We start from the raw sequence: 12,905 nt of genomic DNA on the forward strand, positions 1-12,905 counted from the left end.
GTTCAGTTATATCTGTATCCATGTAGTCGCTCCCTCCCTTCCGCCCCCCACCTCAGGAGGTGGTACAGGCCTTCCTGCCGGTGCGATCGCCGTTGGGACGGAAGCCGGGGTGGGTCAGCTGTTGCCGCAGCCTCTGCGGAGGGTTATTACCCTTTGCTGCCGGGAGCTCGGTGGGGTGAAAGGGCTGACGGCTGGGTTTGAGAGGGCGCTGGTGGGAGCCGGCACCGGTAATGCAGTATGGGCTGGGCTGGGCTGGGCTGGGCTGGGGTGTGGGGTTGGAGAGGGCTGTTTAATGCGGGACATGAAACGATTTTGGTCCAGCTTTGAGGCGCTTTCACAGTGACTTTATTAAAAGAAACTTTCGATGCGTATATTGCCTGCCAGTGAAGGGAGAGAGACCGGGAAGACCCGTTCTAACCATGTTTAATATTAGCTATGGGAGAGGTTAGGCATCAGCTTTCTACTGCTTTGTCACATCCTGTAAATTATAATTGGCACACTTGCACGTTGCAGGAACAGTTTCACAAGAAAACATTCACATAATACAAATAGCAACACCCCAAATGAGAGTTTTCTCCCTCAGCATTGCAGATGTATGTCCTGCTATATGTGATTAAAAAAAAAAGCCAGGTAACCCAAAACATAAACCCAGCTGGCAGAGAATAGTGATATATGGAAAATACCTCATTTTTAACTTAAGGTTTTGAAGAATATGCCCTAAAGATTAGGCATGTAGTGTATCTAAAAATTACAGTGCTTACGGTAGCAGACTTTGAAATTTCATGTTCATACGTGGAGGGGGAAAAGGGCATTAGGACTCATTAAATAGGAATTAGTCCACCTAATGCTCAAATCCCATTTCAGCAATTATTGCCAGACTTCAAAAATACCAGTTTTGTTAAAAACGTGTTAAAAGAATGTTTGCACAAGTTTCATTTTCAGTCTGTTCTAGAGACAATTTTTAAGGTAAATCAGTAGACTTCTGCTTGCAGCCTTGTTAAACCGTGCATCTTTATCTCTGATAGAAAGGGCTTCTCATATGTATCTTTAACCTAAGAGCTCAACTTACCCCTTCTTGTACATGCTTGCTTGAACTGGGACTTCTGTGTTGTGATTGTTTGTCAAGCACCATTGCTATAAGCCCCCATGTAAGAAAGCTCGCTTTTGAATTCAATCACCAGTCCTGTAATTCTCAACTGTATGGAAGATGATGGGGATGGAAGAAGCTCTTACCTATTTTTTTTAAAGTGTCACAATTATAAGGCCAAAATACACAATATTAAATAGAAAATCTAAAATGAAGTTGCTGGTATTCAGTGAACAAAACCGAGGTATACAAAATAGTTTTACAATTGTGTGTAAACTCACAGTAGTTTTCCAGAAGTGCTTTACCATTTTCAGAAAGTGGTTAGTTGTCCAAATGATCTTCATGTATACAGTGACCAGTTAAAAAATACATAATGCATTCAAGAGCTAATGGTTCTTCAGAACTTTTTTCTTCTGAAACATTACATCTATTTTAACAGCAGCAATATAGTAAAATAAGACTATACCCGAAACAACTCATAATCTTCAGTTGGTACATCATTTTTACTATTGAAAATGAAGACTGACTTTAGGTTTACTTTGGATGTTGACATGTGAAAAGCACACTGAGTGTGAGCTCACACGTCAGAAATTGTCAGGACTCGTCCTGGAGAAAACAAGATGTAGAACAGGAAAAAAATGGCAGTGCCAAGTATTTTTTTTGTCCTTCCACATCCTATTGGCAACTGATGAAAGCACATGAAGATAATGTAATTACACTGGAGTTCAAAAAGAGAATTTTAAAGTTATGAAACTAGAGAGCTTTTGGCAGAGTGTTTCCCTGAGTCTTCATTTTTTTTTAAATTATATACTAGACATCATGTTCATAGAGTCTGTTACAAAGGCTGGGGATTAATAAAGGCTGTTGAGCTACATTGGCAAAAGTTAGGCACTTCTATTCTTAAAAAGCTTAAGCAAGAACTGCTGAGGAAGCAACTTAATTCTTCAGAAACCGGTATTTTCCCAAAGGAGAAAAGCAAACTTCACATTCTTCTGTATTAAGAATTTGGTAAACTGAAATTACACCACATGACCCACGATTTATGAACAATTCTAACAGGGATATCTTTCAGGGCAAGACTGAAACAAAAAAAAACAAACACCTCTGGGACTGTTATATAATTAAAAAACACTTTGGCTTTTATAATATTTTATGAGAAAATAGAAGGCACAACTGTGCATCAAAACTATGATTTTGTATTTTAATCTGCTTACATTGTTTTCATCAACACATCAGACTTTCTGTAAGTCTTTACTGTGGTTTAGTAGCAGTAATGGGTTAGCTGTAATAAGCTTTCCATAGTACCCTAAATGTAAAAAAACTATTGGCAAGAAGGAATCTTTGAAAAAGGTACATTCAGCAACAGATGGGCTCATGTCCATCCACTAACACTTCACCATTCTAGCTCTACAGGATACTCTCCAGTGAGACACGCAGTGCAGTGACCAATCTTTCCAACACGCGACTTCTGGGTTTTAAGGCTGCTCTCATTCTCTTGCCTCGCTTTGATGCTTTCCTGCACGGATGATACCAGCCCTTCCACAGAAAGGTAGACAACACTGTCTGCTCCTAGAGGAAATAAAGAATCAGTTAAAGCTGCAATATTGTACCAGATGCAGTGCTCTTTGGACACGCAGTTACATTATGGTATGGACTATGATGTCAGGTGGATAACCTTACCTAAAGAGAATGTGTATGAAAAATTATCAGGCCATAGTAAGCCTTCTGTTCTCAAATTCTTCGTGCAGGGAGCAACTCACTGAAATAGAGACTGAGGGTTCTGAGATGGGAACAAATATGTCACACATACTGCCAAAACAGGAATAAAGTCCAGAGGGTGTCTTAAGACTCCCTGAACTCTGCATAGTTTCCCATAGTTACCCTGTAGTTCAGGGTAGCAAATGTGCATCCCAGACTGAGCACCTGGGACTACAAACTCTTACTGGGACTTGGGTGAGGGGAAGACCATCATGTTAAAAAACAATGCAGTTCATTGGAATGTTCTAGCAGTAGGAAAGTTTGATAGCATTTTCACATCATTATTTCACTCGTTATTTTGTGAATAATACTTAAAGACTTGAAATACTTCAGTGTACCTTCACAGTGATTGTGTGTAAAAGAACTCATTGCAATACTAGACGATGAGAGTATTTAACGCAAGAACTCAAGAGTTTACAGTTTTCTAACTGTAACTACAACTATGTTCTTAAACCATTTAAAAAAGTATTTTGCAGCCCAGTAGGCCATGCCTGTATAGATCTCCTCACTCACAAGCCTTCAGGACTTCTGTTGCTGATACCCTATGAAGAGATTATTTACCTCATCACAAAGAACAAAAGCTGCTGGTTCTTTTGTTTTGTTGCAAACATGACTCATTCTAGAATTTGAGACTGTTTTTAACATTCTTTGATGAGTTTTAAGTGTCATTTCTTTCAAAGTGAAATATATAATGCAGTTAAATTATTTACATAAATTTAAGTTTGTAGAAAAAACAGTGGGTGTTCACAAATTCCAAACATATTTTTATGAACATCTCATGAAAGTGAGAACTACATTAGCTTTTCATCATAGGACAGATTTTCTTCCTGGTGTTTTGCCTACTGTTGTAAAAGTTTCCCAGAAGGAGCTTTAAGTATGGAAGGCTTTGCTGTCACGCCTTATTTGTAACTTACAGTTATGCAATTATTGTAATGTTTTCTGTTCTTTGGAGAAATATAATTCACTGTGTTAAAAAAAAGTGTGTAGCTAAACTGTTTTGATCTGTAGGGTACTCATGACGCAGAATTTAGTGTATCAGCCTGGTGAGTTTTTAGTCAGTTTTGTCACTGTTGCCTTGGTGTGCTGTGCTTTTACTTTGATGTGGACAATAAAATACCTACAGGTGAAAACTCCCTCTCTTAAAAAAGAAAAGAGTAGCACTTACCTATATAGTTTGCAAGATCATGAAATTCAGGTCTGTTGGCAATGAGTTCTTCTTTAGTTGGAATGTTTATTCCCATGTAACAAGGAAATCTTATGGGAGGTGAAGCCACGCGGATGTGTACCTGAATAAAAACAGAGTTTCAAACAAGACTGCTGTGGTGAAGGTCAGTAGTCCATAACAGAACAGCAAAGCCCCAGTTAGGCAAATAATCATGAAGAACAGAACACAGCACTGCACAGAAGAGTTAAAAGTAAGGTTTTTTTCAGATGCCAACACAGCAGGAGAGAAAGAAAGTTTTAGGATTTATTTTACAGTATTTCCTAATGATAGTAAAAGGTTCCCATCCTGATTTTGCTTTGCTTCTGTGGTGGTCAGTCCTTGACGCACATGTTTTGGTTTACAAAATCAAATATACGCAATATTTTTTCTCCAGTGACAGACTTGCACTCTCCATTTCATTAAAAAGTCTTAATTAATTAAACCCAGTGTGCTCTGGTAACTTAAGGCATGTGCTATTTAAATATGTGGTTGTACTTAATGCAGTACAACAGGTCACACATGCCAGGAATACCACACCAATACTTGATTTTCTGATATTAACTAATTTGCCTTCTATTCTCTGCCAGATAGTGCTCCATAAATGGAGACCTGTTCCTCTCCCCGTAACCCCTTAAATCACACAAATTTCAGAGTCATACAAAAGAAATGCCTTAATCTGTCATGGGTGTCCTTGTCCATGGCAGGGGGGGTTGGAATTAGGTCCTTTCCAACCCAAATCATTCTATGATTCTATGATTCACAATAAACATGCACTAGGCATTGTCTTTTTTGCACACCTGCCCTTTTAAATAAGGAAACCATGTGTAGTACAAATAAAGACCAGTGCTTTACCCTCTTATCAGTCTTCAGTTTACATCTGTATTGTGCTGACAATTAACTTACCTCTTTGGCTCCTGATTCTCTCAGTAGTTTTATTATGGGTGAAATGGTATTGCCCCTCACAATTGAATCATCAATGATAACAACTCGCTTGCCTTTAAAATTATCAGACAGAACGCCAAACTTCTTTGCAACACCAAGTTGCCGTAACCTCATATTTGGCTGGATAAATGTTCTTCCTACATATCGGTTTTTACAGAGTACTTCAACATATGGTAGTCCACACTGTAAACAGGAGAGTTAGAATTAAAATCTAAAGAGCTGGTTATTCTCAGCTACTGTTTTTTTAAAGCAACCTTAGGACTTAGTATGACTTCACAGTAACCAAAAAACTTTGAAATACCTTAATATAGTGGAATAGTGACAGAAAAATACATACTGTGCATACGCAAGGTATAAAGCTTTATCAATACAAAACTAACAGCTCATACCATTATATTCCATTACAAAAAGAGCTCATTGTAAATATGCTTGGAGGAGAAAAAGACAGGTTAACATATACCTTTTGAGCATAACCAAGAGCTGCTGGGGTTGCAGACTCTGGGACAGTGCTGACCAGGTCTGCTTCCACAGGTGCTTCAATAGCAAGCTGCTGCCCACATCTTCTCCTGACTGAGTACACCATCTGACCTAAGAACAGCAAGAAGTGTTTTTTCCTCGTATGCATAATTCAGATTTCCTCTCAGTTTGCTGTACAAATTTCTCTGGCAAGTTCAGGCATAGGAGTCAGTGAGAAGAGCTCCACAACTAATAAACATTCACTCACATAAGGTCATTTTTTATTTCCTTCCATAATGCCATATTCTAACATTCATATTCATATCACTACACAGAGAATTAAAATCCAGTTTGCCCTAATCGGGTAACTAAAGGTCCTGTGGATGATACAAAATGTATTTAAAGAAGGAAAAGAGTAGAAATTATGCCTGCTTGTTTATAACATGCATATTCTATTTTTAGGCTGCTGTTCCCAGCAGACCAGGTTTGTGTAATCCTGCTGTTTGCCTTTGTCCAGTTACTAACTTTGAATCAGGAGGCAAAATTTACCCCCAAATTAGTAAAGGCATAAGAGGCCTCAGAAGCTTTTAAAGTCATAAAGGATTTGCAGCATGGGAGGGAACCGGAGGGACTGTGATGAGATGAGGCACAGCCAAGGGTACAGCAGCAGTACTGAGGAATGTAAGAAATGAGGATATTCGAAGGGCAAGAGGATCATGAGAAAAAGGGATGTAGGGTGAAACTGGCTTTATGAGGATGGGGAACTGTATTGGATCAACAGATGGCATGTCCATAGAAAGCCAAGAAAATAGGTTCTTTGATAGGTATGAGTCCTGCCTTATATCTTTGCCAGTGAGGTAATTTTTGATGACTTCTACTGAAATAATAAAAGCATCAGACTGACAACCGACTACCCCAAGTACTTGGATAATGCATAGATTTACAAGTTATATTAAGAGCATCTTCCTGAAGTAACCCTTTCTTGCAAAGAAAATCCCAAAATAGGTTGTTTTTTGGGTTTGAGGTTTTTTGGTTTTTGTTTGTTTTTTTTTTTCACACCCTATTTCAGGAGTCATTAAAAAAGTATTCCAAGAACCAATAAAGTTCCTCTCTTAAGACTCTCACTTTTAAGGGATATTTCCTCTACCTTCATCATGATTGTGGCTCCTCATCCCTTCCATAGGACTAGGCAGGCAGCCTGACTGAGGCCATATGCACAGCCAGGAACAGGAAGGTGAATCAAGCTCATAGTCAGTGGTACCCTGCATCTATGATCCCAGATCCTTTCCAGAGTAATTGTTTTCCACATTAACATCTCCCACTATTCAGGAAGGAGCTCTGTACATTATTATATTCTTACCTTCAAAAATACTATCTGGTCTTGCAAAATAAACATATTCAAAGATACAGAATGCTGACGGATCTCCTTCAGGTCTTGGTACAACATCCAGTGTCTGGACGTCGTATCTGGATATTTTCACAATCTCTCCAGGAAGGACCTCACGATAGTACCTTGAAAGAGAAATACACAGCATTTAGAAATGTCCTGAACCTGGATGGTAGTTTTGAAATATTAAAAAGATTCAACTGACAGGAACATCCTAGCACAAAATTTGCTTCTGTCTTAGGATGTGACCTGGAGGCTTTTAAGACCAACACACTAAGACAAGTGAACCTTACTAAAACAGTATGAATTGATACTCCAAAGCAATAAACAAATTCTCGGCACCTGAGAATTATGGTATTCTTCCTATATGTGAGATGTACAATACTCAAGTCTAGTACAGGCTTCACTGAGATAAAATATATTTTAATAATTTAGTCCTGGATCAATACTAGAGGACTTTCCTGTGAAAGCTAATTAACATTAAAATGCAATATAAAAAACCAGAATGAACGTAAAGCTAACTGGAAATTACATTCCAGTTCTCCTATCTGAAGCAATATGGAACAGTGTTAGGTTTATTATGTTACAGTGTTTAACCTTATTAAACATTTTTCTAGATCCTTGGGTGGCTATTCTAACAATTTCAATCTAAATCTATCCCAAAGCATTGAAATGTTCTGCAGATACAAATCAGAGGTGAGCAAATCTGTGATTATTGACGGGCAAAATACTGGCATTAGCAGAGAGCAGCACTGTCTACACAAGAAGTTCAGACAAAATTGCTTCCTTTGAAAGCCCACAGGCTTCAGCTGATGGTCCTGCATGATAAGCTTTTCTTAACAGAGATTTTAAAGAAGTTTCAGAAAATGGTTATTTTTATCCATACATAGAATAAATTGTCTCAAGAAAGCCCCTATTACCAACAGCTTATAGTTCCTACAGAGAGAGGGTAGAAGTTACATCAAGGGAACACAGAACACCACACCTGCAATAAAACACTGCAGAATGGAATTAAGACCTCTAAAGTGCTGTCACATTGCTGCCTCATTTTGCTTTACATATCTTTTTGTTTGGTAGTTGTGTTCTTAATGCAATTTTTTCACAGTTTTATTTTAAGAGGATGCAACTTTACTTACTAGTCTAGTCCCAAAATGCACAGTTATATTGCCCGATTAGAAAATTAAATATGCTTCCTCATAATTTTTCTTACTTTAATCATGTTCTAGTTCACAGTTGCCTTCCACTCCAAATCTGTGGTCTCTTAAAGAGCCTCTTACCCATCTCTTTTTGTCCAGAAAAAGTATCACACCTTTCTTTTCAGAGGATCTTAGCTCGAGCGGTAATGTAAATGTGATCTCATGTTTTGGCTCTGATGGATGTTGGCACATATGGAAATAGATTCAGGTGCCCATCATTTTTTTCAAACAAGCTTATTTTGTTAGACAGCATATGCTACAGCTCAGGTTAGTCCACCCACCCTGTGAGCTACCAGTAGTGTAACCTTTCTGTGATTGAAGAATTATTTTGTTATTCTGCTGCAAACATGCCTAAAATTAAAAAGTCAAAAATTAAAAAGTAAAGACTACACAGTAAAGCTGTCTTCACTGTGACTACCTGAACACATAATTCTTCTTTTACACTGATCTGTTCACGATAATAAACTGGCAAAAAAGAGCACTGCCAAAAAACCACCAAACCTCCAAACCACTCAACAAACTATTCTTTCATGTCTTTCATATTGTAATAGGTTATGGTATTTGGCAATTTGAGGCTTAATGTTTAATTGCTGCCTGAGGAGAGATTTCAGATAAAGCGAGAACTGTGGCACTTACTCTGCACCAATAGACAAAAAGCTACAGGATTCAGAAGAGACTACCCATCCTTCTGTTTCACTGTTATCTTTTCCTGAAACGAAAGATTTCAGTTGGAGTCAGACCACAATTCTTGTTACTGTTACCCCATACACCATTACATTTCTGCTGCAGTATCTGCTTCGTTTAGGTTGCCAAGTGCACAAGACTGTTATAATTTAAAACCAAAAAGTAGAATTCCAAAGTTTTTGTAATATTATTAAAAGAAAAAAAATAACATACTGAATTCCTACAGCGCAGGAATGCTTGTATGCTTTAAAAAAGTCTTGATATTTTTTCTTGTGGTTAAAATTACCAAGTTTTGTGAAGATATGGGAACATTTACTACTTTGCCTTTAAATTATTTTTATACAAACAGATTCTAATCTCACTCCATGGAAAATGCTGATTTGCAGGCTAAACAGGAACACAAATAATTTTCTCCATAAACTTACTGCATAGTTTTCTGTTGCCATACTACCTGTGACCAGGAGTGCTCGAAATTTAGAAATGTATTGCCAATAATCCAGCACTTTTCAGCCACCTTACTACAGAAGAAAAGAAGAAACCAGACTTGTTTCTGGACTGTACAGTGGCCCAAGCAACCAGCTCTAAGTGTCCCTGCCTGAGCAGGGAATTTGTACCAGAGGGCCTCCAGAGGTCTCCTGCAGCTTCAACCCTTCTGTGATTCTGTTCATCCCTGCTTTCCTGTTCGGCTTATGAGATGTTAATTACATTTTCACAAATACTCTGTTACAGCTGGGCTGCCTAATTCTGACACTGACATCAGGCAAGTAGAATTCCCCTTTGCTGGGAACAGGAAAGATATTTCCAGACTTCCTATATTTTTTTTTTCCTTACCAACATTTTTTTGTTGTTTTAAATTTTCAAACCTGACCTTTGCATCGCATATTCCTGGTTACTTCTCAGTAAATGTAGCTTTAATTACTTATATATCAGTGATTTCAGGCACAAACTATACGAATATGAGTGTATGGTTTACCTTTTCCATTCATGTCCCCTACTGGAATAAGGCGACCAATGCAGAGTGGGCGATTCCCATATGGATCACGTACTGCATAGATTATGTCTTTATGCATAATTAGCAATGAATATGAAGTTGGAGTTTCATTCATTAAATTTTTTATTCTGAAATGAGACAAAGGTGAACATAATCGTGTGTCACACAAACAGCTGTGTGCATTTACAGCTGCATACATATCATGCTGAGATGCTGTTCTTGCTTCTGAAACCCATCCTCCTCACCTTGCCACCCAGTCGGCTGTATCGTCATTTTCTAGAGGAGGTGTGAAAGCCAGCAGCTGGGTGATCAGCTCACTGTCAGAACTGGTCGACAGCCCTACACCATGCCTCATAAGCTTTTAGGACACAAAGCAAAAGTGTTAACAACATTAAAAAGAAAAATCCCACGTAACACTGCTCAGATTTTAACTGAACAACACCTTTGTGCAATGAACTAATGTTTTTAAACAGATCCCCGCTTCAGTGGATCAGATCACAGTAACATCAAACTTCTTCCAACAAACCAAATATGATAAAAGAGCAGATACAGTCATCTATGACTGGTACTACATTTCTCCCTTTGCACCTCATCCTTTGCCCTGCATGCAACCAAAATTAATAACAACAATATTCAGGGCACAAATTCATGGTTTGGTTGTTTACTTAGCTTTGTCCTCCTGCTTGCTCTGGGAAGAGAGGTAAAAATATACAAGGGAAAATATGTAATCACCTATAGCAGATACAGAAAGAGATAACAAGGCTGAATGGTGATTTAGGAACAGAGCAACAACAACAAAAAGAGGCGTGAACGGAAACAGAATGGGATTAAAAAATGAAAATCCCACAACTTAAAAGTCTGCTGAATCTCGTCAGCCTAATTATTCTGCCTTGGTGTATTTACACTTCTAAAGGAAAAGAGAATCTTCAGTGTATCTAGCTAATTATTACAACCCATTTAATGCTGTATGTATTACAGTTCCTAACTTTTATCTTAAGAGATCATTTACAATCATGGAAAAGATTTGCCACTGTCTACATTTCCTCATCACTGTTGTTTTCTCCCATCTGTTTATACTCTTGTGGCTCTGATTAACGATGGGCTAGGCTCCTTTGGGCATTCCATACATTTGCTTCGGTGCAGGAATATGAACTCTTTTGGATGGAATATATCATAGGTGTTATTTCATAATGAAACATCTGCTAAATTTTATTTGCCTTTTTAGCACATACCATTCTAGCCAAACACTATCAACACTCGATCAATAGGAATGTGACCATCAGTCTAGACGACTGGTGAATTATCCCCCAAGACAGTTACAAATGCCTCCCCTCCCTGGGACCTTTCCCCCCCCCCCCCCCCCAAATGATCTATTTTGATTATGGTGCTGTCTCACTACCCCAAGCAGCTTAAGATTAAGGAAAAGTCATAGCAAGTGTATTGGGGATACCAACCTTCCTCCTGAGTTGTATAGCGTTTGTTAGCTCCCCGTTGTGCGCCACAGCGATCTTCCCATGAAGAGTCTCTACAACAAAAGGCTGGCAGTTCTGTAGCTCAGAAATTCCTGAGGTGGAGTACCTTGTGTGCCCGATACCGAGGTTGGAAACATACAGCTTCTTCAGGCTGTCTGCATTGAAGACGTGATTTATAAGACCCATTCCCTTTGGGAGAAAAAATAAAAGTTCTGTTTAGTTTTGTTTTCCTGGCAACTTTCTAATTTCTCCTCATGTTTGTTTTTAAAGCAAGCAAATCTAAGTGAAAAGGCAAGTAACTGGGAAGACATGGGAAAGAAGCTGAGTAGGTGTCACAGTGATATACCAGATGCCATTACTCTGTTTTTAAATAAAGCAGTATACATCTTTGTGCTGTGGATTTTCATGGAACAATCTATTCTCTTACTAAAAATACATCTTCCGAAAAACGCTACCAAAACAAACATATTGTTTAAAAACACCAGACAAAAGGACTGCCAGAAGGAAATTCTATGTAAATAATACCTTTTACAGGATGGCAGTATATTGGATTTACTTTTATACTGGGCCCATGATAATGTTTGTTAGATCCCACTGTCATTCTTGCCAATGTCAGAAGTAAAGCTTTCTCAAGAGATGTCACTGTTTACTTAAAACAGATTTTTCATATAGCCAGGTTGCCTTCTATGTGAAGCAAAAATGCATCAAAACTTTCTAGTCAAACATCAGGAGCATTGTTTGGCAACAAGCACTATGTGGAGGTAATTCAGTAGCAAGAACAGTCTGAAAAACCATACACAGAGAGTAGATATTAAAGACTGGATTCCAGGCCCTCCTACAAACTCCTGCTTCTGCCACTGCCTGTGGGAAATACTTACATCCTTCTAGTGCTTGGTTTCCCTGTCGTGCGTGGTAATTGTGATACACACAACAGTACACATAACGCTCCTCTAGGACCTTCAAAGATACATAGGAAAGGTCCAAAGCTGTGAATGGTTCATAACTTGTGTTGCAGGTACAACGACAAGAGATTGGGATGGGACAGGAAGGAAAGAAATTGGTTGAACTGTTTTCAGAGCTCAACCAAAAAAGCTTAAAGAAAGCTCAGCTTTAGGGTATTTTCTGCTGTGACTGCTATGGAGTTGGAATACCAAGAAGCTATGGTTACACATGTGGTTTTAGGATACTTACATTAAAATGTTACTGCCTCAACAGTTGAACTGGTATAAGCTTGCTTTAATGAGTCAACAAACTCTATGCCAAATAAATTATTATCTCTTGTCTCACAGATGAAATAAAGGGTGGTCTAAAGTCTGTGTTTTGTTCTCATATATGTACAGAAATGCAGTCATGCACTCCTATTTTACTTAGGTCAACTTTATCCTGACAGGAGATCTGACAGGTCCGGTCTTAACTGATGTAGCCAAGTTAAGCACTGCAATAGCTTAAACAAGCAATGTTTTTTTAAACCAGATTTGGTTACACAAGTACATAATCTTTTAATTGCCATCTGAAATATTCCTCAGATTTAGACTATGCTGGTGTGGGATGGTGAATGTGAATTACACCAGTATAAAAAACTCCCAATGAAGACAATTTTATGCCTGTATTATACAAAGCTTCTTTATTGTTCTGTATATCCAAGTGTGAAACAGTCAGTCTGTCTTTCTCCTTCTCACATCGCTATGTCTATACAAGAGATGTAAATTTTCCCACATCCTGAGCTGG

The 12,905-nt window shown here is 38.4% G+C and overlaps 1 protein-coding gene across 1 annotated transcript; it reads right to left on the reverse strand.

The window, feature by feature from the left end:
- Positions 1-52: 52 nt before the first annotated feature.
- On the reverse strand, positions 53-11,363 carry PPAT (phosphoribosyl pyrophosphate amidotransferase). The gene is made up of 10 exons (XM_061445192.1): positions 11,160-11,363; positions 9,951-10,063; positions 9,688-9,833; positions 8,667-8,739; positions 6,808-6,959; positions 5,452-5,579; positions 4,953-5,174; positions 4,011-4,131; positions 2,534-2,656; positions 53-285 (listed from the first exon to the last, which is right to left on the reverse strand). Exons 1-10 carry the CDS (start codon positions 11,361-11,363, stop codon positions 53-55), a joined length of 1,515 nt encoding a protein of 504 aa, XP_061301176.1.
- Positions 11,364-12,905: the final 1,542 nt, after the last annotated feature.

Source organism: Pezoporus flaviventris, unplaced genomic scaffold (assembly GCF_033815535.1).
Source record: "Pezoporus flaviventris isolate CSIRO_AGI_PZ_B2104156 unplaced genomic scaffold, CSIRO_AGI_Pfla_v1 ptg000002l, whole genome shotgun sequence".
In the NCBI taxonomy this organism is placed as follows: domain Eukaryota; kingdom Metazoa; phylum Chordata; class Aves; order Psittaciformes; family Psittacidae; genus Pezoporus; species Pezoporus flaviventris.

What these genes read in the sequence shown, in the direction of transcription:
- PPAT (XM_061445192.1), bottom strand. Translation starts at nt 11,363, where the DNA reads ATGGGTCTTATAAATCACGTCTTCAATGCAGACAGCCTGAAGAAGCTG. An exon ending in ACCAGATAGTATTTTTGAAG is followed by an intron (nt 5,580 to 6,807) that starts GTAAGAATATAA and finishes TGCTGTTCTTAG; the next exon opens with GTCAGATGGTGTACTCAGTC. An exon ending in GTCGCGTGTTGGAAAGATTG is followed by an intron (nt 286 to 2,533) that starts GTCACTGCACTG and finishes CGCATTAAACAG; the next exon opens with CCCTCTCCAACCCCACACCC.